This window comes from Aquarana catesbeiana, linkage group LG03, assembly GCF_042186555.1.
Source record: "Aquarana catesbeiana isolate 2022-GZ linkage group LG03, ASM4218655v1, whole genome shotgun sequence".
Lineage (NCBI taxonomy): Eukaryota > Metazoa > Chordata > Amphibia > Anura > Ranidae > Aquarana > Aquarana catesbeiana.
In genome coordinates, this window is record NC_133326.1 from 731,926,364 (window position 1) to 731,948,482 (window position 22,119).

The following is a 22,119-nucleotide window of genomic DNA, read 5'->3' on the forward strand; positions in this document are numbered from 1 at the left end:
GGCTCCAATGCCTGGAGCTCGGTATGCCGCCGCCCTGCCCTCTTTTAAAAAGGCAACGGTGGTCATTGGTTCTGCTGTGGGTCTTGGACCAGGTACTGGTGTGGGCAGTGCGTTCTCTCATGTGGGGAGTACATAGGGCGGTTTGGTAGGTCATTTGGCCTTGTGGAGACACTGGTGGTACTACCCTTTGTTTCTTTCCCTGAATGGGGCAGTTGGACTGGTAAGGATGTCACAGCCTTGTGTTCATTCAGGGGCTGCATTTCACTACACACTATCTCTGTTACTCTGAGTTTTTTTTTTTCATCTCCTACATTTCTTCACAGATAAAACATTGCAGATGTGGGGCCTGGGGGGTGCAAGTAGCTGGTCTTGCCTAGGGTGCAAAATAGTCTAGCGCCGGCCCTGGGTAACTGTCTCAATTTTTTCAGATTTTAGCTGCAATTGAAAAAGGTGCTGAGAGGCTGGAGTGCCCTGAAGATTGTCCTCTTGCTTTGTACAATGTGATGATGAAATGTTGGGCGTACATACCAAAAGAAAGACCAAATTTTACCTCTCTTATCAGCCTTCTTCAAGAGGTGAGTGACCTGACAATTGTATCAAATAGATCTATCTCACATACTGTATTGTCTTCTAATTGGAAAGGACTGTCTACAATACTGTCCTGTAGTGTATCCTCTGATGGATCCAGGGGGAGCTGATGTTTGGTTTCAGAAGATTCATCTCTGTTATTGTTCTGTGCACTGATCTGTAATGGATTTAGAAAGACTATTACCATGTTTGCCCTCTACTCTTATCTTTCATGGGTCCCAAAAGTCTGTCTTTAACATGTAAAATGCACTCAGGACATCTGTATCCAATACTGCCCTCCACCCTGATTTGTGATGGATCTAGGAGGACTCTTACCATTTTTGAACTCTTCTCCTATCCTTCATGGGTCCTGGTGGTCTGTCTTAAACATTTAAAATATATAAAGACAAGAGAGAGCGCATGCCAGCCCTAGTGTGTTACCGTTTAATAGATGAAGATAAGTGTATAAAAAACGAGGGTTGCACTCACAAACATCCAGTTTTAAATGGCAAAAACAGCTCCATAATAGCCTCCTCTCCTGGTCTGTAGGGATCAGTTAGCTCACAGCAACTAGCAGCATGGTAAAGTATTCCAGTAAGCACAGACCGCCTGCTTCCTTGTAACACACACCGCTCAGAGCACTCGCACGGACCAGCCAGCGCTGCCTGACGTCACTCGTGGCCGGGGGAGGGGATGCACAGTGATGCAGCTGACTCCTCTCGTAGGCTTCATGCAATTGCTAGGACAACATGTTTCGGAGGCGTGGCCTCCTTCTTCAGGTAACGCCCTCATCTCCTCTAGTGATAATATATGCTCAAACCCCCCCGCCCCTCCTACCTATGGACCAATGGCATCATAACAGACCAGGAGCACGGAGTACACAGCCAGAGGTATCTACAAGATGGAGGGGGTTATATAGCAACAGCCTCCTAAAATGGTGTTTAGTACAAATAAACTTAGAGAATAAGAACTATCTTTAATGTGAATCTAAATAAAAAGAATTCTTGTCATATGTAATTAAAACTTATTTAAAAAGTACTTATGTGAACAGTACTAAAAAATATACTATAAAATATACACTATATATTAGTTAATATTATCAACAACAGAAAATCACGCTGCAAGGGCATAATCATACATATCAAAATACATAAATAAATGATATATGATATATACATAATACAACATGTCAAGGTACTCACCAGGGCTGAGATGCTGAGAGCGGCTCCCCTTGCAGCTGAGTGCGCTATACCCCTGGAGGTGGCACAGAGGGTATCGGGCACAGAGAGGCACGGGTCACCAGGCACCAGTAGGAGCTTGCGTGTTGAATTTCCATCTGGTAGTAAGTCTGTGCAGGGTACACCCGGACGGTGATCAGCAGAGGAATCAGATTGGGGCTCAAACACTTTGGTCGACAAGTAGACAACTGGAACAAAGTATGTAGAGAGGGGGTCAAACACAGCAAGCCGGTAGGAAGGAAGTCCATTTAAACAAGCCAAGGTCATACACAGGAATCAATCAATGGGAGAGTCCAAGACAGGCTAGGGTCAAACACTGGAGCAGGTAGTAGCAAAGTCTTAAGGAGAAGCCGGGGGTCAAACACTGGAGCAGACAGAAGAGGAATCCGTTAAGCAAGCCGAGGTCAAGGTGCAGGAGAAGTCAAGGCAATCCGGGTCACAATAGGCAGGAGTCAATAGCAGAACTGAGGAACAGGAACACAGAAGCTGAAATGACAAACCAGCAATAAGCCAGAGAGCTGGGCTGCCTTTTATAAGGCCGCCAGGGGAACCCACGTTGTGCGGCTAAGATGCGTACGCGCTTTAAGCCGTTTCGCCGTGTCGCGGCCCGCTGACTCACACGTCTATGTGTGCCGTTGCGCCGTAACACGGTCCGCTGAATTGCGTACCCGCATGTGCCGATTCGCCATTCTGCCACGCAGGCGTACAGAGAAATGCCGGTATTGGCAAACAAAGTTTCTGTTATTCCTCTGACAGTGCCCCCCCCCCCCCGAGGGGCAGCCTCCGGATGCCCAACCTGGCTAATATCCCTGGGTGTCACCTGTGAAAATTCTGAACCAAACAAGGTGCATGTATATTACTGGCAGGTTCCCAGGAGTTATCTTCCGGTGGGTATCCTTTCCATTTCACTAGATACTGAGTCTGCTTACCCCTCTTTCTACAGTCCATAATTGCTTCCACCTCAAATTCTTCTTCACCCTCTACCTCCACTGGTGGAGGTGGAGGTTCCTCCCTTCCTGGGAAAGAATTGGGAACTACTGGTTTTAGTAGGGATGCATGGAACACCGGATGGATTCTAAGAGTACTGGGTAAGGTTAGTTTGAAGGCCACAGGATTAATTACCCTTTTTACTTCAAAAGGACCAATGAATTTTGGGCCAAGTTTGCGTGAGGGACAGGGAAATCTAAGCTTGACAGCAGATAGCCAAACCTTATCCCCGATCTTAAATTCCAGATTGTCTCTTCTCCCTTTGTTGTAATATTCCTTATAGCTGTCTTGAGCTTCCTTCATGGCCTTTTGGATCTGTAAAAAATTAGATTGGATGAGGTTTACTCGATCTTGAACTGCGGGGGTTGCGACTTCCAGAATGGAGTTTGGCAGAAAAGATGGGTGGAACCCATAGTTGGCCCAAAAAGGTGTCTGATTGGTGGCAGAATGTGTGGCATTATTATAGGCAAACTCCGCACAGGGGAGAAGGGTAGACCAATTATCCTGAGAGCTAGAGCAGAAACAATGGAGATATTGCTCCAAGGTTTGATTCGTCCTTTCTGTTTGGCCGTTGCTTTGGGGATGGTATGCTGAAGAAAAGGAGGTTTTGATTTCCAGGGATTTACAAAGGTCTTTCCAGAATCTTGAGGTAAATTGAATTCCTCTATCAGAGGTGATGTTGTGGGGAACACCATGGAGTCTTATTATTTCTTTAATAAAAACATTTGCTGTAGCCAAAGCAGAAGGAGTATCAATCATGGGCAAAAAGTGTGCCATCTTTGAGAGGCGATCGACCACTACTAAGATGGTGGAAAAATTTTCAGAGGGAGGTAGATCAACAATGAAGTCCAAAGAAACCTCACTCCAAGGTCTTTCAGGGATAGATAGGGGTCTAAGGAGGCCCCAAGCTTTAGTGTTTGACCCTTTACTGTGTTGGCAGGTAATGCAGGATTAAACCTACTTTTTACAGTCTTGCCTCCAACCCAGCCACCAGAAAGAGCGATGAATTAATTCAGAAGTCTTCCATACTCCGAAATGTCCTGCCATCTTGTGGTCATGGAAAGTCTGTAAAATTCTAAGCCTTACAGAGGAGGGGACAAAAAACTTGTCCTGGGCCCACAGCAAACCATCTCTTTTTTCCAAGGAGAATATCTTGGATTCCGTGCATTGACTAGAGGCCTGTTCAATAGCAGATTGAAGGCTAGGTTGAATGAGATGAAGGAAATTGTGAGAGGATAGGATGGTTTCAGGTTCTGTTGACTCATTGGCCTCTGGAAACATACGGGAAAGTGCATCCGCCTTCCCATTTTTTGAACCAGGTTGATAGGAGATATGGAAATTGAACCTGGAGAAGAATAATGCCCATCGGGCTTGTCGGGGCCTAAGACGTTTGGCTGTTCAGAGATACTTCAGGTTCTTGTGGTCCGTGAAGATCATGATGGGCTGGGACGCACGCTCCAGTAAGTATCTCCATTCCTCAAGGGCAGTCTTTATGGCTAATAATTCCCGATCACCAACATTATAATTTTGCTCTGGAGGACTTAGTTTGCGGGAGGCTAAGGCTACTGGATGGAGAAGCGCTTTAATACCGCTTCTCTAAAACAAGATGGCTCCTGTGGCGGATTCCGAGGCATCAACTTCAAGTACATAAGGTAGAGTGGGATCAGGATGCTGAAGTATGGGAGCTGAGGTGAATAGATTCTTTAGTTTGGCAAAGGAATCTTGAGCTTCCTGGGACCATCGGAATTTGATTTGTTGGTGGGTTAATTGAGTGATGGGAGAGATAATTGAGGAGAATGCCTTAATAAACCTGCGATAAAAATTGGCAAAGCCAATAAATCGCTGGACTCCTTTTTTGTCTGAGGGGGCCAGCCACTCCTGGATGGCTTTAACTTTTTGTGGATCCATGGCCACCCCTTCAGTAGTGATGATGAAGCCAAGGAACTGGATGGTAGTCTTTTCAAATTCACACTTTTCTCCCTTTAAGAACAGGCCGTGCTTTCTGAGAACTGAGAGGACATTCTTGACATGGTCTCGATGTAATTCTTTTGTGGTAGAGAAAATTAAAATATCATCAAGATAGACAATGACAAAGTTATCTAGGAATTCCCGGAAAATATCATTGACTAGATGCTGGAACGTAGCTGGGGCATTACAGAGCCCAAAAGGCATCACCAGATACTCAAAGTGACCGAATCTGGACCTGAAAGCTGTCTTCCATTCGTCCCCAGCACGTATCCGAACAAGATTGTATGCCCCTTGTAAATCCAATTTGGTAAATATTTTGGCAGATCGAAACCGCTGAAACAGTTCAGGAATGAAGGGAAGTGGGTATCGATTTTTGATGGTGATTTTATTAAGCTCTCTTTAGTCTATGCATGGCCTGAGAGATCCATCCTTCTTCTCAACAAAAAAGAAGGGGAGGAAGAAGGACAAATGAATCCTTATTCAAGGTTTTCATCAATGTAGAGGCGGAGAGATTCCAACTCGGTCTCCGACAAGGGGAAAGTTCGGCCAAACGGGATCTCGGAGCCGGGCAACAGATCAATGGGGCAATCATAATGCCGATGAGGTGGTAAACTATCGGCCTTCTTTTTGTCAAAAACGTCCAGGAATTTGTGACATGCTGCAGGGACATGTGTAAGCGTATCTAGCACTGGTTGTATGGTCAAACAGGGGACAGTCTTATTGGAGGTTGGCACAAAACAATGCTGGGAGCAGTATGCTGAAGAGAAGAGAATTTCTTTTTTACTCCAAAGGATCTGAGGGTCCTGTGCCATTAGCCACGGGAACCCCAGGATAATGGGAAACATGGGTGAGTTGATGATGTTGAAGCAAAGAAATTCCTGATGACCAGAGTCTGTGGAGACAAGAATGGGCTTGGTTTCTTAAGTGATAGGTCCTGAGTTGGGTAGAGACCTGTCTGCCAGGTAAATCTGAAGGAGCTGTTTCTTATCTTGAAGAGAGATGTGCAGACTTTGGGCAAGGGATGCATCCAGGAAACAGCTGCATGCTCTAGAGTCAATGATAGCCAGCAGCCGAATTTCCTCCTCCGCCACCTGTAATTAGACCGGTAGGATAAGGTGAGATTGGGTTGAGTCAGCAACTTGAAAGTTCGCAGCGTGCCGTAAGCTGTACTTATTGGGTCTCACAGGGCAGTTGCGTAGGAAATGGCCAGCTTCTCCGCAGTAGAGGCAAAGATTGGCTTGATGCCGACGCAATCTTTCGTCAGGAGTGAGTGGGGACCGGACCAGTCCCAGTTGCATGGGCTCACTGTCAGCAGAAGCTGAGGGACCCGCGATAGGCACAGGAACCGGAGGAATCCAGGGTAACATCCAGGTAGGCCAGGAAGACTGGAAGCGTTCAGAGCGACGCTCCCGCAGGCGTCTGTCGAGCTTAGTGGCGAGTTGGATCAGATCTTCCAGAGAATCAGGGGTATCCACTCGTGCCAATTCGTCTTTGAGTGTTTCGGTGAGACCCTGACGGTACTGGTATTTAAGGGCAGCCTCATTCCAGGTGGTGTCTCCAGACCATTTACGAAATTCCACGGTGCAATCCTCTACTGGTCTTTTTCCTTGGGTAAGGGTGTGCAGAATGGATTCAGCAGTAGCTGTGCGTTGCGGGTCATCATATAACTGAGCCATAGCAGTAAAGAAAGTGTCAACTGAGTCCAGTAAAGATCTCTTCTGTTCAAGAAGATTATGAGCCTAAGATTGTGGTTCTTCAGTTAATAGAGAAATAATGAATCCCACTTTTACGGATTCTGAATGGAAAGTCCTGGGTAGAAGAGCTAGATACAATAATTTTGAAAGCTCTGAATTTCTTCCGGTTTCCAGAAAATCATTCCGGAGTGGGGACTCTGGGTTCAGGGAGAGTCATTGTAACTGAAGGTGCTGGGGTGACTTGACCTTGGGGAGAGGCCACCCTGCTGGCTGAGGCTGCATCCAAAGGAGCTGGAGCGGACATCAGGTGCTGGAGACGGCCCTCAATTTGGAAGTAGCCATCTTGTCTTTGGACAGCCTGAGTAAGAGCTGTCACCTGCTGGCAGAGTGCCTCAAGGGGAGAACCAGCTCTGTCGGCCTCTGACATGGCTGGTTTGTACTGTCAAGGTACTCACCAGGGCCGAGATGCTGAGAGTGGCTCCCCTTGCAGCTGAGTGCGCTATACCCCTGGAGGTGGCACAGAGGGTATCGGGCACAGAGAGGCACGGGTCGCCAAGCACTAGTAGGAGCTTGCGTGTTGAACTTCCGTCTGGTAGTAAGTCTGTGCAGGGTACACCCAGACGGTGATCAGCAGAGGAATCAGACTGGGGCTCAAACACTTTGGTCCTGAAGTAGACAACTGGAACAAAGTATGTGGAGAGGGGGTCAAACACAGCAAGCTGGTAGGAAGGAAGTCCGTTTAAACAAGCCAAGGTCATACACAGGAATCAATCAATGGTAGAGTCCAAGACAGGCCGGGGATCAAACACTGGAGCAGACAGAAGAGGAATCCGTTAAGCATGCTGAGGTCAAGGTGCAGGAGAAGTTCAAGGGTGGTCAAGGCAATCCGGGTCACAATATGCAGGAGTCAATAGCAGAATTGAGGAACAGGAACAGAAGCTGAAATGACAAACCAGCAATAAGCCAGAGAGCTGGGCTGCCTTTTATAGGGCCGCCAGGGGAACCCACGTTGTGCGGCTAAGATGCGTACGCGCTTACGCCGTTTCGCCGTGTTGCGGCCCGCTGACTCGCACGTCTATGTGTGCTGTTGCGCCATGACGCGGTCCGCTGAATTGCGTACCCGCATGCGCCGATTCGCCATTCTGTCACGCAGGCATACAGAGAAATGCCGGTATTGGCAAACAAAGTTTCTGTTATTCCTCTGACACAACATCATATCGATAAAGATGCAAGACGTCATGGCATATCCAATGTAGAAATTAATTGTATTATATTATATGGTTTTTAGGTGGTGAAGAAATAAAGTTATATTAAGCTATAAAGTATATAGTGGGGTCCCATACTAAAATGGACCCCTATCTCAATAAAATTATAATCTGATTCATGCAAAATGAAAGTCTAAAACTAAAATAATGAATATGGAGGATTTATAAATTGAATAAGTATTCAGGGCAGCACAGGGGTGTAGTGGGTAGCACTCTAGCAATACAAATGGGAGCCAGGGTACTTATGGTTATCCTTGGTCGTGAGTTCACTCTACACGTCGATCCCCCATGAGGGTGGTCTAAGGGCAGTCGAATACTTCCTATCCGAAGCAGATTACATGAACCCCAATCAATCCAAATTCATCTGCCATTGCACTAAGTTTGCCTTGGAGAGGAATTATTTCTCTTTCCAGGGCAAATTTTATAGACAGATAGCTGGCACGGCTATGGGTGCACATTTTGCACCATGTTATTCAAATCTGTTCATGGGGTATTGGGAAAAATCCTGTATTTGGCAGCACAATCCATTTGCCAAACATCTGGTAAACTACGGGAGGTATATCGATGATATACTGATTATTTGGGATGGACCACCTGATATTATTGACAAATTTGTCTCATATTGTAATAACATGTTTGGTATACAATTTACCCATGTAGTAGACGCTCATTCCCTGGTATTCTTGGACCTTGAACTGGGTAGTGATGGAGATGGCAACATCACATCCAAAACCCACTTCAAAGAGACTCCTGGCAGCTCCTATTTGCCACCACCCTAAATGGAAAGATAACATACCCTACAGTCAGTTCTGTAGGCTACGCAAGAATTGTAGTAGCACCAAAGATTATGATGATCAGGCAACCAAAGGATATGCAGATCATCACATTCAAAAGGCGAGAGACCAATATAGAGAAGGCATCCAGAACAAGATTATGACTACATCTAAAAAAGAACAACATGACATTCTTTTTATTACAACATTCAACGATCAGCACTGGGCTATAAAAAGAGCTGTCCAAAAGCACTGGCCAATTTTGGGGCAGGACAATACACTTGGAAAAATCCTCCCCAATAAACCTCGGGTAGTATTCCGACGTGCGAAAAATGTGAAAAGTCTAATTTCCCCCAGTCGCTTTAAAGACAAAGCTTGAAAATGCAAAATATCCCTCAATTCTTTAACATTATTGGATGTTATAGATGTAAAGGCATTAAATGCAAAGCGAGCGATCAAACACTGTTGATTGCCCAGATCTCAGTGCTCTGTGAGCAGAGAGCTGGTGACTGTGAGTCACTCAGTTGCTCACTGAAGCGCTGGGTTGTGGAGAGGGCAAGGGCGGCTGGCTCAGCTGGCTTAGGCTCTCAGTTGCTCGCTGAGAGGTGGAGCTAGGTGCCGATCCAGGGATCTAGTCTCAATCTTTCCCCAGCCCGGAATGGCTCTGTGACGTCAACTACTGAAAATGGGTCACAGGAGTGCAGAACGAGCTGCAGTCCTGTGATCCACAGGAGGAGTACAGCCAAATGAGCTTTGGCTGTACTTCTCCTTGAAGGAAGCCTATGTTCGCCCATTATTATAGGCTATTACTATAATGGAGAGCATTATGGAGAAGGAAACATTGCCTACCTCTACTGAGATACTGATGCTGTGCTGCACCCTTTTCCCCCAGCCAGCAGGGGGAGAGCTAAAGCAAAGACTTTGATGCAGAGCAGTGGTGGTATATTTTTTTGGGGTGGGCAACCAATGCACCCACAGCCCCCCCCCTGGTTGGGTCACCTGCACCCCCCGCCCCCGGTCAGTCACCAGCCCCTTACTTACCCCATCTAGGTCATGGACAGATCTTCCTCTCTCGCCTGCATCTCCTCCTCCGCAGCTTCATGGTGGCTTCTGCCTTGCGTCTCCTCCCTCCTCCTTCCTGGCGGCCAATAGGATCGCTTCTCCTCTCGGCCAGTCAGGCCTGATTGGCTGGGAGGAGAATCACAAAGACAATAGCCAATATTAATTCACTAATGCCACACAACTGGGTGGGCTCGGGGCGCAGTGCTCACTTTGTATGCTAAAATGTATTATCACCATTGTTAATCTGTTTTATGCTTGCCTTGTTACCAACCAGAATGGGTGACAATATATTAAGGTTCCCTTTACTAACTGGTTTTGTTGCCTGTTTTCTTTGATATAGCAATACTACTGGGAACCAAGTATTGTCTTCAGTGAATTCCTGTGATATTGTATGTTTGTATACTCAACCTGGTGTGTCAGAAGGGTTGAGGTTCTTGAAAAGGATGAGGCAAAGGACAGAGGACCCATCCTAATCAGCAGCTCCTACAAGGGTAGCGCTTCATCGATGAATGAGAGCTGCACTCCGACCTCTGCTCTACCAAGTAATTTATTCTAGCATCCACAGTATAGCTACAGCCATCGTGTTTCCACTCCAGAACCACCTGATGGATATTTGTTGATAGAACCCGTTAAGGAGGTGGTAGTTCTGGGGTGAAGCCACTATTGGCTGTAGCTATTCTGTGGATGTATGAATAAACTCTCATTCATTCATCTAATTTCAAAGAGGTGTTTCATCTGTATTTCATGCTTTCTTTTTGGAATAGAGCTTACACTAAATACGATGATCTGAGATGTTACTTATGAAGAAACGTCAACCAAACTGTCATCTCTTGTTAGTCCAATATTTGATAGACAACTTCTTCCTTCTTCAGGTGAAACCTCTGGAGGTTAAGCTTCTTAAGGATGTTAGCAATCCTAACTGGCTGCCCCTGAATGCTGGGGATGTTGTCACCATCATTGAGGCTGGGTAAGAAAAACTGTATGTTCTCAACGTCCATATACAACCGCCAACCATTCATCTCCCATCATGCACAGTTCATAACTGGTCATCATTTATCTTCTGCAATTAATTATCTGTTTTTCATCAATTAACATCCACCAATAAATATTTCTTTACCCCTTGCTGATCAGTCTTTATCCATATATCTTTACCACATGTTGCTTCTGTTTACCATTCATTATCCATTATCTCTCTACTTGATTTGGAGGAGGTTATGCCAGCAACAGGCAAATCAATCCAGACTTTCTGTTACTTTGCCATAGAACAGGGGACTGCAAATTTTCTAAACAAAGGGCCAGTTTATTATCCTTCAGACTTTGGAGAGGCCGGACTGTGGCCAATACGAGTAGAAACTCCTTGGTGTCAGTGGGAGGAATAGTGCCCCATCATTGGTGTCAGTGGAAGGAATAGTGCCCCATCATTGATGTTAATGGGAGGAATAGTGCCCCATCATTGGTCTCAGTGGGAGGAATAGTGCCCCATCATTGGTCTCAGTGGGAGGAATAGTGTCCCGTCATTGGTCTCAGTGGGAAGAATTGTGCACCATTGTTGGTGTTCATTAGAGGACTAGTGCCACATCGTCGGTGTCAGTGGGAGGAATAGTGCCCCATTGTTAGTGTCCATGAGAGGAATAGTGCATCCTTGTTGGTGTCAGTGGGAGAAATAGTGCCCCATCGTCCATGTCCATGAGTGGAATAGTGCCCCATCATTGGCATCACTGGGAGGAATAGTGCCCCATCATTGGTATCAGTGGGAGGAATAGTGTCCAATCATTGGCGTCAGTGGGATGAAAAGTGCCCCATCATTGGTATCAGTGGGAGGAATAGTGCCCCATCATTGGCATTAGTGGGAGGAATAGTGCCCCATCATTGGTATCAGTGAGCGGAATAGTGTCCCATCATTGGTGTCAGTGGGAGGAATAGCGTCCCATCATTGGCATTAGTGGGAGGAATAGTGCCCCATCATTGGTATCAGTGGGCGGAATAGTGTCCCATCATTGGTATCAGTGGGAGGAATAGTGCCCCATCATTGGCATTAGTGGGAGAAATAGTGCCCCATCATTGGTATCAGTGGGCGGAATAGTGTCCCATCATTGGTATCAGTGGGAGGAATAGTGCCCCATCATTGGCATTAGTGGGAGGAATAGTGTCCATTCATTGCTATCAGTGGGAGGAATAGTGCCCCATCATTGGTATCAGTGGGAGGAATAGTGCCCCACCCCACTGTTGGTGTCAGTGGCAGAAATTATCCCCCATTGTTAATGTCAGTGGGAGGAATAGTGCCCCAAGGGCCTGATAAAAGCAAGCAAAGGGGCACAGTTTGGAGAACACTGCCATAGTCTCTAGTTTGCCATAAATGGATTCCTTAGTGATCCTGGAATTTAATCCCGGGCTTGGTCCTCCATTTTTAAGATGCCCAGACCTGCTCCAGCATGAGCTTCTCAGATGGCAAATACATATATATATACACAGTATCTCACAAAAGTGAGTACACCCCTCACATTTTTGTAAATCTTTTCTTCTCTCTTTTCATGTGACAACACTGAAGAAATGACACTTGTCTACAATGTAAAGTAGTGAGTGTACAGCTTGTATAACAGTGTAAATTTGCTGTCCCCTCAAAATAACTCAACACACAGCCATTAATGTCTAAACCGCTGGCAACAAAAAGGAGTACACCCCTAAGTGAAAATCTCCAAATTGGGCCCAAAGTGTGGCCACCATTATTTTCCAGCACTGCCTTAACCTTCTTGGGCATGGAGTTCACCAGAGCTTCACAGGTTGTCACTGGAGTCCTCTTCCACTCCTCCATGATGACATCACAGAGCTGGTGGATGTTAGAGACCTTGCGCTCCTCCACCTTCCGTTTGAGGATGCCCCACAGGGTGTTTGGGGTCGTTATCATGTTGGAATACTGCGCTGCGGCCCAGTCTCTGAAGGGAGGGGATCATGCTCTGCTTGCAGTCCAACCAGAAGTAATGGTTCTACCAGCCGGAGAACTTGTCGTGGTCCGGGGTAGAGGGGAAGCTGTCGCCACCAAGGGATCTTGTTACCGGGGACCACTGTGAGTAGCTGAAGCAAATATCAGAGCAGTCTTCTCACCAGCCGGGGACGGTGAGGCAGTGGGAAACTTCAGCAAGTGCTAAGCCAGGGACCCAGCCAGTGGAGGTGATGCTTGCAGAGCATTATTGTGTGCCAAGCCAGGGACCAAGCAGGCCATTGGGGTGATGCTTGAGGAGTATCTGTAAGTGCCAAGCTAGTGAGGAAGATACTGAGTGAGAAGATTGGAAGAGCTCAGGAGATCCAGTGGCGAGTGGATCTGGTAGTCTATTGAAAGACTGGGAGCTCAGCTGATTGAAGTTCTACAATAGAAGATTGAAGAAGAAGTGGAGTTAATTGCAACTTTTGTTAGAAACTGTTACAAGATTGTTGCCATAGGAGACAGGGGTCATACACATGAAGATGTGGTGTCTTGCTGGATGCCTTTCCCTACATGGCTGTCTACCTATAGAAGCCTCAGAGTGTGCCAATTAACATTGCAACTACTAAAGGGTGTCCTGGCCCTAACTCCTCCCTCCCACAGTTCTGTTTAAATCTCTTTGCAATCAAGAAGTGTCTGGCGCCCATCAATCCACCTTGCATTACACCCACCATGCCTTACAACCCACTTTAAAACAGAAGGATGTCAACTGTTCCTAACTCTGGAGGTCACCATTAGGCCTAAAGAGGCCCAGGATATATAAACCAGCCCAGGCAAATGTCATTTTCCAAATAAAATACATATTTAGTTGTTACTAATACTTTTATGTTCATATTATTGCTAAATGAGACTTTTTTCTAAATTCCTTCCTCCAGGTTAGACACCAACCTCTGGAGAGGACAGAGTCACCGGACTCTTCAGATTGGACCTTTTCCCGCTGCCTCAATCTGCCCAGAGGACTTTGCCCATGTATGTACGTCTGTGCACTTGTCCAGTCGTCTGGAGAAACTTTCTCTTAGGAATCATGACACACAGAAAAAGTAAGTCTATTACCACCTCCGAGTAAAAAAAGTAATGGTACTTATCATGTACTCATGAGCTTTTATTTCTTTCAGCATAAGAGCCAGAGCAAAGGAGGATCAAAGGTGTGGCCTTTGTCAAGATAGAGGTGGAAAAACATTACTTGGTCGACGTAAGTGTCTATATGTTGTATTCATTAAACCTTACCACCTCCTCCTCAGGTCTGTCACACCTACCCCTAGCATAGGTGGTCAGGTACTATGGCTGGCTCTGTGTTCTTCACCTATAGCAGGCCCCTTTCCTTTAAGTCTAGCAGGCTTTCAAAGACTTGGTTGCCCCAAGACCTTATATACAATTTTACAGTGCCCGGCAACCACACCAAGGCAGGCGTGAGTTAAGCACAGCAAACAGGTACTTGCAGTTGGCAGACAGGCAATGTGGTGCAATGGCAGTCTGGGTTCAGGAAGGCAACATTCAGAGAGTAATCAGGGTCAAATCTATGGTCAAAAGACGGGCAGAGTTCAGAGTGTAGGCCAAAGTCCAATCCGAGGTCGATAACAAGGAAATCCAAACCAGCTGGCAGAGCAGGATCAGGCAAAGGCAAATTTAAGGCACAAGAACAAGGCAGGTAAAGCACAAATGCAAACACTATCACAAACATGACACTGAGGGTTTGGAAGGCTATAAACAGGTTTGGTCTCCACCAAGAGGCTGTGTCTATACCAATCACCCTCCAGGTGAACAGACAGACAGGGAGAGTGCAGCCCAGCCAAAACCAGGATGCTGGAATGAGACCAGCAGCTGGCATGGAACAGGAGCGTTCTATGCTCCTGAAAAGTTCAAATACATTACCTTTTTTCATCTTCCAACCATCATCAATAATTCTATTTAATTTGGTCTTTTTTTCTGTCATTCTTATCTTGTCCTTCCTCTCACATTTTTGTAAATTGCACCTACAGGTATGTCTAGAAGTGTGGAAACCATCCCTGAGTGGGAGGTAAATGGAAATCCTCAGAGAGCGCTTACACCTGAGCCATGTATGCGAGATATGGATTGCATAACAACTCTGACCCGTAGGTCCTGTATAAGAAGAAGGCGTGAGCAGCCCCCACAGGACTCAGTGGACAACCCCCACTGCTCAGCTCCTCCCAAAACAACATGCTCCAAGGATCAGTTTCTGGCTTTGCCCACCACCATTAATTGCCCTAGACGGTCCTTGAGCTTCAATAGGAAAGATAAAGTTTCATCTACTGCAGCCTTGGGTCCAGAAGAGACCCCGATTGTCCGTCGAATGACACAAGTATGTCCATCTCGAAGATGCAGCAGCAAGATGACACACAGCGAACTGCAGAGAAGGATCAGAGAGGTGAGGACACCGAGTGGTCTACATGTTAATAAAGAAATCGTGCAAACATTTTGGGTGGCCGGGAGGAGGGAATTTGGTTGAGGGGTGAAGTTTAATAAGCTTTGCAGTTCAGGGGATCCAGTGACAAGTACTCCTCCATCTCTCCCGATGCCCCTGTGCCTCCTCTGACTCCCATGATTCCTCATAGTCTTCTGTCAGACACGTGACTGGAGGTGATCAGAACCAGGAAATTCTATGTGTGAGACCTTAAAAGTGGACAGAGAGATGGAGCAGAGGGGCGCCACTGCCTCTCCCCAGCCAATCTACATGGAGTAGGTCTTCATGGATTTTGGCTTCCTTTTTAGATGTAACCCCATCATTGATTCCTTCATCTAAATGATTGGTGGTCTTGGTGATCTTCTGACTTCAGTACTTTGTGAGTAGTGATGAGCAGAATGTTGTATAGGACAGTGGTCATCAACCCTGTCCTCAGGGCCCAGTAACCGGCCAGGTTTGCAAGATAACTGAAATACATCACAGGTGATATCATTTGCTGCTCAGTGATTGCAGTATTCTAGTCTGCATCTCTCCAAGGTAATACATAAAACCTGGCCTGTTAGTGGGCCCTGAGGACAGGGTTGATGACCACTGGTATAGGAGATGGGATTTGGCCCAGGTTAGCCTTATCTGTAGATGTTCTTCATTGTTTGCTTATCCATAGTCAGACCAGCTTAGGCTGCTAAAATAGACCTGCATTCCCTTTTGAATGGAGTAATAGATGCTTTCCTAGTGTATAAACATGGGGCACGGCCATATGAGTGCGCCACTTCATCAAAATGTGGACCCATTTATAGGACTTTTATAGGGCACCCTCGCCAGTCCACTTTGATGCTGACAGATCCACAAATAATCCGTCCAAATAAATGTATGGAGTTATCAAATCAAAAGTGAAGTGGATTTATTCATGGCTGCTTCTGAGCAACTGACCCAGAACAGCACTCAGAACCGTTTTCCTTTCATGACAGGTACACTTTAATATAAACAATGTTTTTTGCAAGCACCACCGAATCCTGGCTGATGTGGACATCTAATGTCTATGATCTACTTTTGCTGCAGGTAGAGGAGCAGGTCCATGGCGTGACGTCAGAAAAATGCCAGGAAGTGCTGCGTTTCTTCGGAGGAGACGTGACACGGGCCGTCCAGCACTTAAAGGTGACAGTTTCCTAATAAGCAAACAAACTGCTCATATCAGAGATGAATGTGAATTGAGGGTCGCCGACAAATGTCTCATCTTCATCCATGGTGTTCGGCACATAGCTGTGTGATAAGAACATCATGGACATGAATGGCATGAACCCATTTCATTTAATTACTGAGGTCATTTGTAGCACCATAACATCTGGGACAGGAGTGAGCTTCACACCATACACATTATCAACCAAATATCTAGACAACATCACACCCTAATTAACTGACCCAAAGGTTCGGATTGTCTAGAGCCGGAACAGTTTGAAGGTTTCAGTGCAATCTTTAGAGATCTTTAGAGATATCCCCTGGTGGTCATGGAGGACTTACTTCTGATGGCCACTGAGAACCTCTTTCTGAGCTGGTATTGAGCTGGCTACAATACTTTCTGCATCACTGACCTAGAACAAAGAATGGGCAGAACACCCCACCTGTTTGGTTCACAACAGAACTCCCAAACAGGTGAACCTCATTGAAGTCTATGGAAGCTGAACAAGACAAATCAAAAGTGCTCATTGTGAAGGCTTACATGCAAGTACTTGGCCACAAAAGGGGTATGGGGGTCCGGGTTCTGCGCTGGGGGACATGTATCAGTATTAAGGATGAGCTCCGGCGTGTTTGCATGCTGAACGTCCCGAGCCCGCCAGGAAGTCGGCACGGCGCTGCGCTAATCACAGGTAGGGAGACATTTCCCGATCTCTGCAGCCGCACATCGGGAAATGTCTCACTGATTGTGATTAGTGCTGCGCCATGCCGACTTCCTGGCGGGCTCGGCACGTTCAGCATGCGAACATGCCGGAGCTCATCCCTAATCAAAATATATATATATATATATATATATATATATATATATATATATATATATATATTAAACAATCATTTTTGCAGGAGCAATGATTTTAATTATGCTTAAAGTGCAACAATAAAAATGAAAAATTCTTTAAACATAGTGCCTGGGGGGTCCTCTTAATGTGCCTGTAAAGTGGTGCATCTGTAGCATGTACAGAACATGCTGCAGCAAAAATGAAATTTCTAAAGAAAAAAAAAAGTAAAATCCCATTTAAAAAGACTTGCAGTTATAATTGCCGACACCCGGCTATTGAAGAAATAAAGAAAAAAATGGCGTGTCCCCCTCAGTCAATACCAGGCCCTTCAGAACTGGAATGGATTCGGAGGGGAACCCCAAACAAAAAAAAAAGAAAAAAAAAAAGACGTGCGCCCCCCACCCCAAAAATCCATACCAGACCCTTATCCGGGCATGCAGCCTGGCATGTCAGGAAGAGGGGGTGAGCGAGCGCCCCCCCAACAATACTAGGCCACATTCCCTCAACATGGGGTGGTGGGTGCTTTGGGGCAGGGGGGCTGTGCGCTCCACCCACCCCAAAGCACCTTGTTCCCGTGTTGATGGGGACAAGGGCCCCTTTCCGACAAACCTGGGCTGAGGTTGTCGGAGTCTGTGGGTGGAGGGCTAATATGAATCTGAAAGCCCCCTTTAACAAGGGGGCCCCCCAGATCCCACCCCCCCCATGTGAATGAGCATTGGGTACATCGTAACCCTACCAACTCACCAAAAAAGTGGCAAAAAGTAATTCCTTTATTGAAAAAATTAAAAAATAGTGTCCCCGATGTAAATACATGATTAATCTCCACCTCCTGGGAGGCCTCCCGCCTAATTCCGACACTGTGCTTTGACATTTCTTGCTTCCGCGGTACGCTGGGAGGAAGCTGGAGTAGGAAACCTCTAAAAATAGGGTTTCCGCTCCCCCCCCAAAAAAAATGACATGCCAAATGTGGCATGTCAGGGGGTCACCTTCCCTTAAAGTTCAATTTTTGGGTGGAACTCCGCTTTAAGTACTACATACAATTACACAAAATTGAGATATTAATTATAAATGATGAAAAGCTTCATCACAAACCAAAACTATATGAAGCAATGATCAATGAAAAAGGGGCGTTTTGGTGAAAAAATAAATGCAAAAAATTGTAAATAATAACATAAGTCCACTTCCAATGTCCAAATTAGGGCCCCAAAGGCCAAGAAAATATCCATGTATTTATTAGGCACATAAATCCAGCAGGCAGTGTTCCTGGGCCACCTCACAACAGAAGTGCCACCTCCTCACCAGATCTCAATGATAAAGAAGATTAATAGTGCTTGGAAAGCCACACAAGATAACTCCAGGGCACACTGGCACTTTTAGGTCACTTTCCCAACCTTCACCGAGTACCAAGGGTCAGTAGCTCTCCTCAGGGATAATGGGAAGAGAACAAAGGGCCATAGAGTAATATCACCAAAACATCCAATTTATTGCCTATATAGTATACTCACAAGTATCACAAGGTATTTAAAAGCATAAAAACTAATTGCCGTTGTACACCAGCGGGCATGATGACATGATAGACCGCTTGCTCTTCCAAACGTGTTTCCTCTGCGAATGGGAGTCTTCAGGGGACAAACAACGAGTTATATCTTCCTGTATCTGGGCTATTAAGTGCAACATTTCCCTATTGGACTAAGTGCATAGAAATATGTGCTTTTAAATGATGCATTACATTCAGTTAGCCGCAGCGTGCTACTGGAGGGTAGGGTCCTGGCAGGATGGGGTCCTGGTTCCTTAAATCCTGCCAGATGTAAAGTTAAGAAGTGAGACAAAATCAGAAAAAGAATTGGGTTCTAAATCTTTCACACACCATCCAAAAGTTAAAAAAAACACAGAAAAGTAGAAGGATAGAGAGGAAAGAGACAGAGGGGAACAGGCAAGGAATCCTAAAAAGTTAAAAATAATCCTTGCAGTAATGATACTGGTCAAAGCCTTGAAGATAAGAACAATAACTTGAAAACAATTGGCAATGGAACCAATTTCTCAATGTAAGGGTCTTCTCTCTCTGTGTGTCATGGAATACTTTCTTCTCTTTCCAGGTAGTTCATCTGTACAACGTGACCCGGCACAGTAAGGAGGAGTGCCGCCAAATCCTGGAGAAGTTCAACTGGAACCTGGAAGCTGCTTCCCTCTATATCATATACATAGGAACCCACACTAAACAGAACACTTAATGAAGGTTCTTCCCTTAGAGGAAAATTCCTGTCTGCCTAGGATGGTGCCAGGGGACATGCCTTTAATTACCCACCAGCCACCACTTTGAGAATTGTTGGTTTTTAACAGAAACTTTTCCCTTTCTCCTGGTGATTTGCCTTTTAGCTGCCCCCAGACATTCGCCACTCCAACGATGGTAACAGTGAGACATCCACTCCATCGATCTGCTTTTTTGCTATCTTATTGGCTCAGTTGCACAAGGGGAGAGGATTTTGGTTACAGAATGCCAAAAAACAGCAACAAAAAAATCCCTCTGCTTAGTGGTATCTTTTAACCTTTTCTACAGGTCAGGTTAGAACTCTTTATGCCTCTGTCACAGGCTAGTGTACATTCAGTAGGCCAATAGGTAGGACCTCTCTCACGGTTTTGCCTGAACAGGACTCTTCTTTAGGCTAGACTTTCTCTTCCAGAGACAGGGCCACAAAGGCATGTACTGGACCTCTCAACAGCTATACCCATCCTTAGGACTCACATTCCTGCCAGGCCGCAGGCCTAGGAAGGAAAGATCTTCATCTTCTAAATTGACTTCAAGCAAAGTCTGAGAGGAAAATAATTTTCCAGAAGTACATACTCTATAGGAAGCAGCCCAGGAGAAAATAACCTTTCTAGAAGGTCTCCCCAAATATGTATTACTTTCCCCATCCCACGTCACTGGCTTAAACCCCTCAATGATTGGCCAATGTGGAAAAAAATATATAACCCAATCCATTGTATCTTCTTGCTCTGCCTACTGAAGAACGCTATACAGTAGTATGCAGAATCAGACAATGTGCTTGGGCTTAGGGAAACCCAATGAACTCAAATAATGTAAGCAGACAATACTCAGGCTGGCTATAGCTAAGTTGTCAACACAAAATTTGAATTAGGGACCCTTCGGCCTAAGGCTTCCCCTAGGATGGACCTTCCTGCACTCGAGCTAACCCAAGACAGGTGGGAACAGTTCTTCTCTGTGATTCCAAATGAATATTGTTTCTGGACTGTGTATCCGAAGTTTCTTATGTACATCAAGTCAATGCTGTGATTTAGGAGCTGTAATAACTTATCTTTAATTAAAAGAACAAGTATTTGGCTTCTGGTTGGAGGTGTGTTATTCAAAGAGGATGCCTGAATACCTGAGTGATAGCTTGTAAAGTGGATCTGTACACAGCTAGACCGCATGCCGCTGGGTGGGTGCTGTCTCATAATATGCAACAAAGGTGCAGGTGAATGGATCCTGAATACAAGTAACAAGTGCAAACCTGGTCAGGTCAGGAGTTGGCGGTGGTCATCCTCCTGGGGGTGAAGAGAGGACCCCCCAATAGAACATGCATCAGTTGACCTGAGCCCCATAAGCCTGAGCTGTACCTTTGGAGCTTCATCTGTAATCACAAGGTCTTGCAGTGTAATTTACTCCAGACTAAATAGAGCAGTGAATTGCCCATTCAGTGGACCAGGGGGTTGCAGAGCAGGGTTTAGAATCCATCAGCTGTACACATGGAACCAAACGGAATAGGTTGGGGGGAGCTTAGAGGCAATTAAGGTATAGAGAAGGTGTCCCCTGGAAAGTCCTGATACCAAATTCCCTTGTTATTGTATTTATTTATTTCAGGTACTTATGTAGCACTGTCAATTTACACAGCACCTTACATATACATTGTACATTAACATCAGTCCTTGCCCTCAGGGAGCTTGCAATCTAAAATCCTGAACTCACATTCATACATACTAGGCCAATTTAGGAGCCAGTTAAGTTACCAGCATGTTTTTGGATTGTGGTAATAAACTGGAGTACCTTGAGGAAACCCACACAGGCAGAACATACAAACTCCAGGCACGTAGTGGCTGGGATTTGAACCAGCAACCCTTTTGCTGCAAGGTGAAAGTGCTAACCACTATACCACTGTGCTGCCCTATAAAAGATGGGTTCAAAGCCATTTCTTAGTGTGTATTGGACTCTGTGCAGGCCAGTCAAGTTGCTCCACCCCAAACTAGCTCATCCATGTCTTTATGGAACTTGCTTTGTCCACTGGTCCAAATCATTAGGTGGAGGGGGGATTATGGTGTGGGGTTGTTTTTCAGGGGTTGCGCTTAGCCCCTTAGTTCCAGTGAAGGGCACTCTTAAAGGGGTTGTAAACCCTCATGTTAATGCATCCTATGCATTAAGGTGAAAAAACACCTGGCAGTGACCGGTCCCCCCCCATTTTACTTACCTGAGCCCTGGAACTTCACACTCCAGACATGTGCTCTTGTTCTGCTCAGGGGTTCTCGGCTCTTGATTGGATGGATTGATAGCAGCACAGCCATTGGCTCCCACTGCTGTCAATCAAATCCAATGACATGGGTGCCGGGGGGCGGGGGCCGAGTCCAGCATTCATGTCTATGGATGCAAATGCTGGACTCGGGAGCGCGCCCGCAAGGTAACCCCTCCGGGAGAGCGCTTCTCCTAGGGGGGTTATCTGATGCGGGGAGGAGCCGCAAGAGCCGTCAAGGGACCCCAGAAGAGGAGGTTCGGGGCCACTCTGTGTAAAACAAGCTGCACAGTGGAGGTAAGTATGATATGTTTGTTATTTAAAAAAATAAAAAACAAGCCTTTACAATCACTTTAAGGTGTCAACATACAAAGACAATTTGGTCAATTTCATGCTCCCAACTTTGTGGGAACAGTTTGGGGATGGCCCCTTCCTGTTCCAACATGACTGCACACCAGTATTCAAAGCAAGAACAATTTCCAAAATTTTGATGAACTTGAGTTTTATAGAGCATTTGTTTGGCTCATTACATTATAGTAAGGTTAATACTATAATTTAGATTACAAAATCTTCAGTTTTCCTCAAATTAGTTGATGCAAAAATAAATACACCCCACAACAAAAACGACTACATCAAGTATTTTGTATGACCT

The 22,119-nt window shown here is 45.7% G+C and overlaps 1 protein-coding gene across 1 annotated transcript in view; it reads left to right on the forward strand.

The window, feature by feature from the left end:
• LOC141133829 (activated CDC42 kinase 1-like) overlaps window positions 1–20,314 on the forward strand; it is a 34,942-nt gene extending 14,628 nt beyond the window's left edge. Inside the window, exons 6-12 of the mRNA XM_073623394.1 lie at window positions 429–575; window positions 10,427–10,521; window positions 13,410–13,574; window positions 13,650–13,726; window positions 14,514–14,920; window positions 16,016–16,111; window positions 19,065–20,314. Of these exons, the coding sequence (XP_073479495.1) occupies window positions 429–575; window positions 10,427–10,521; window positions 13,410–13,574; window positions 13,650–13,726; window positions 14,514–14,920; window positions 16,016–16,111; window positions 19,065–19,199 (1,122 nt within the window). The 3' untranslated portion in view covers window positions 19,200–20,314. The remainder of the gene's footprint in view (window positions 1–428; window positions 576–10,426; window positions 10,522–13,409; window positions 13,575–13,649; window positions 13,727–14,513; window positions 14,921–16,015; window positions 16,112–19,064) is intronic.
• Window positions 20,315–22,119: the final 1,805 nt, after the last annotated feature.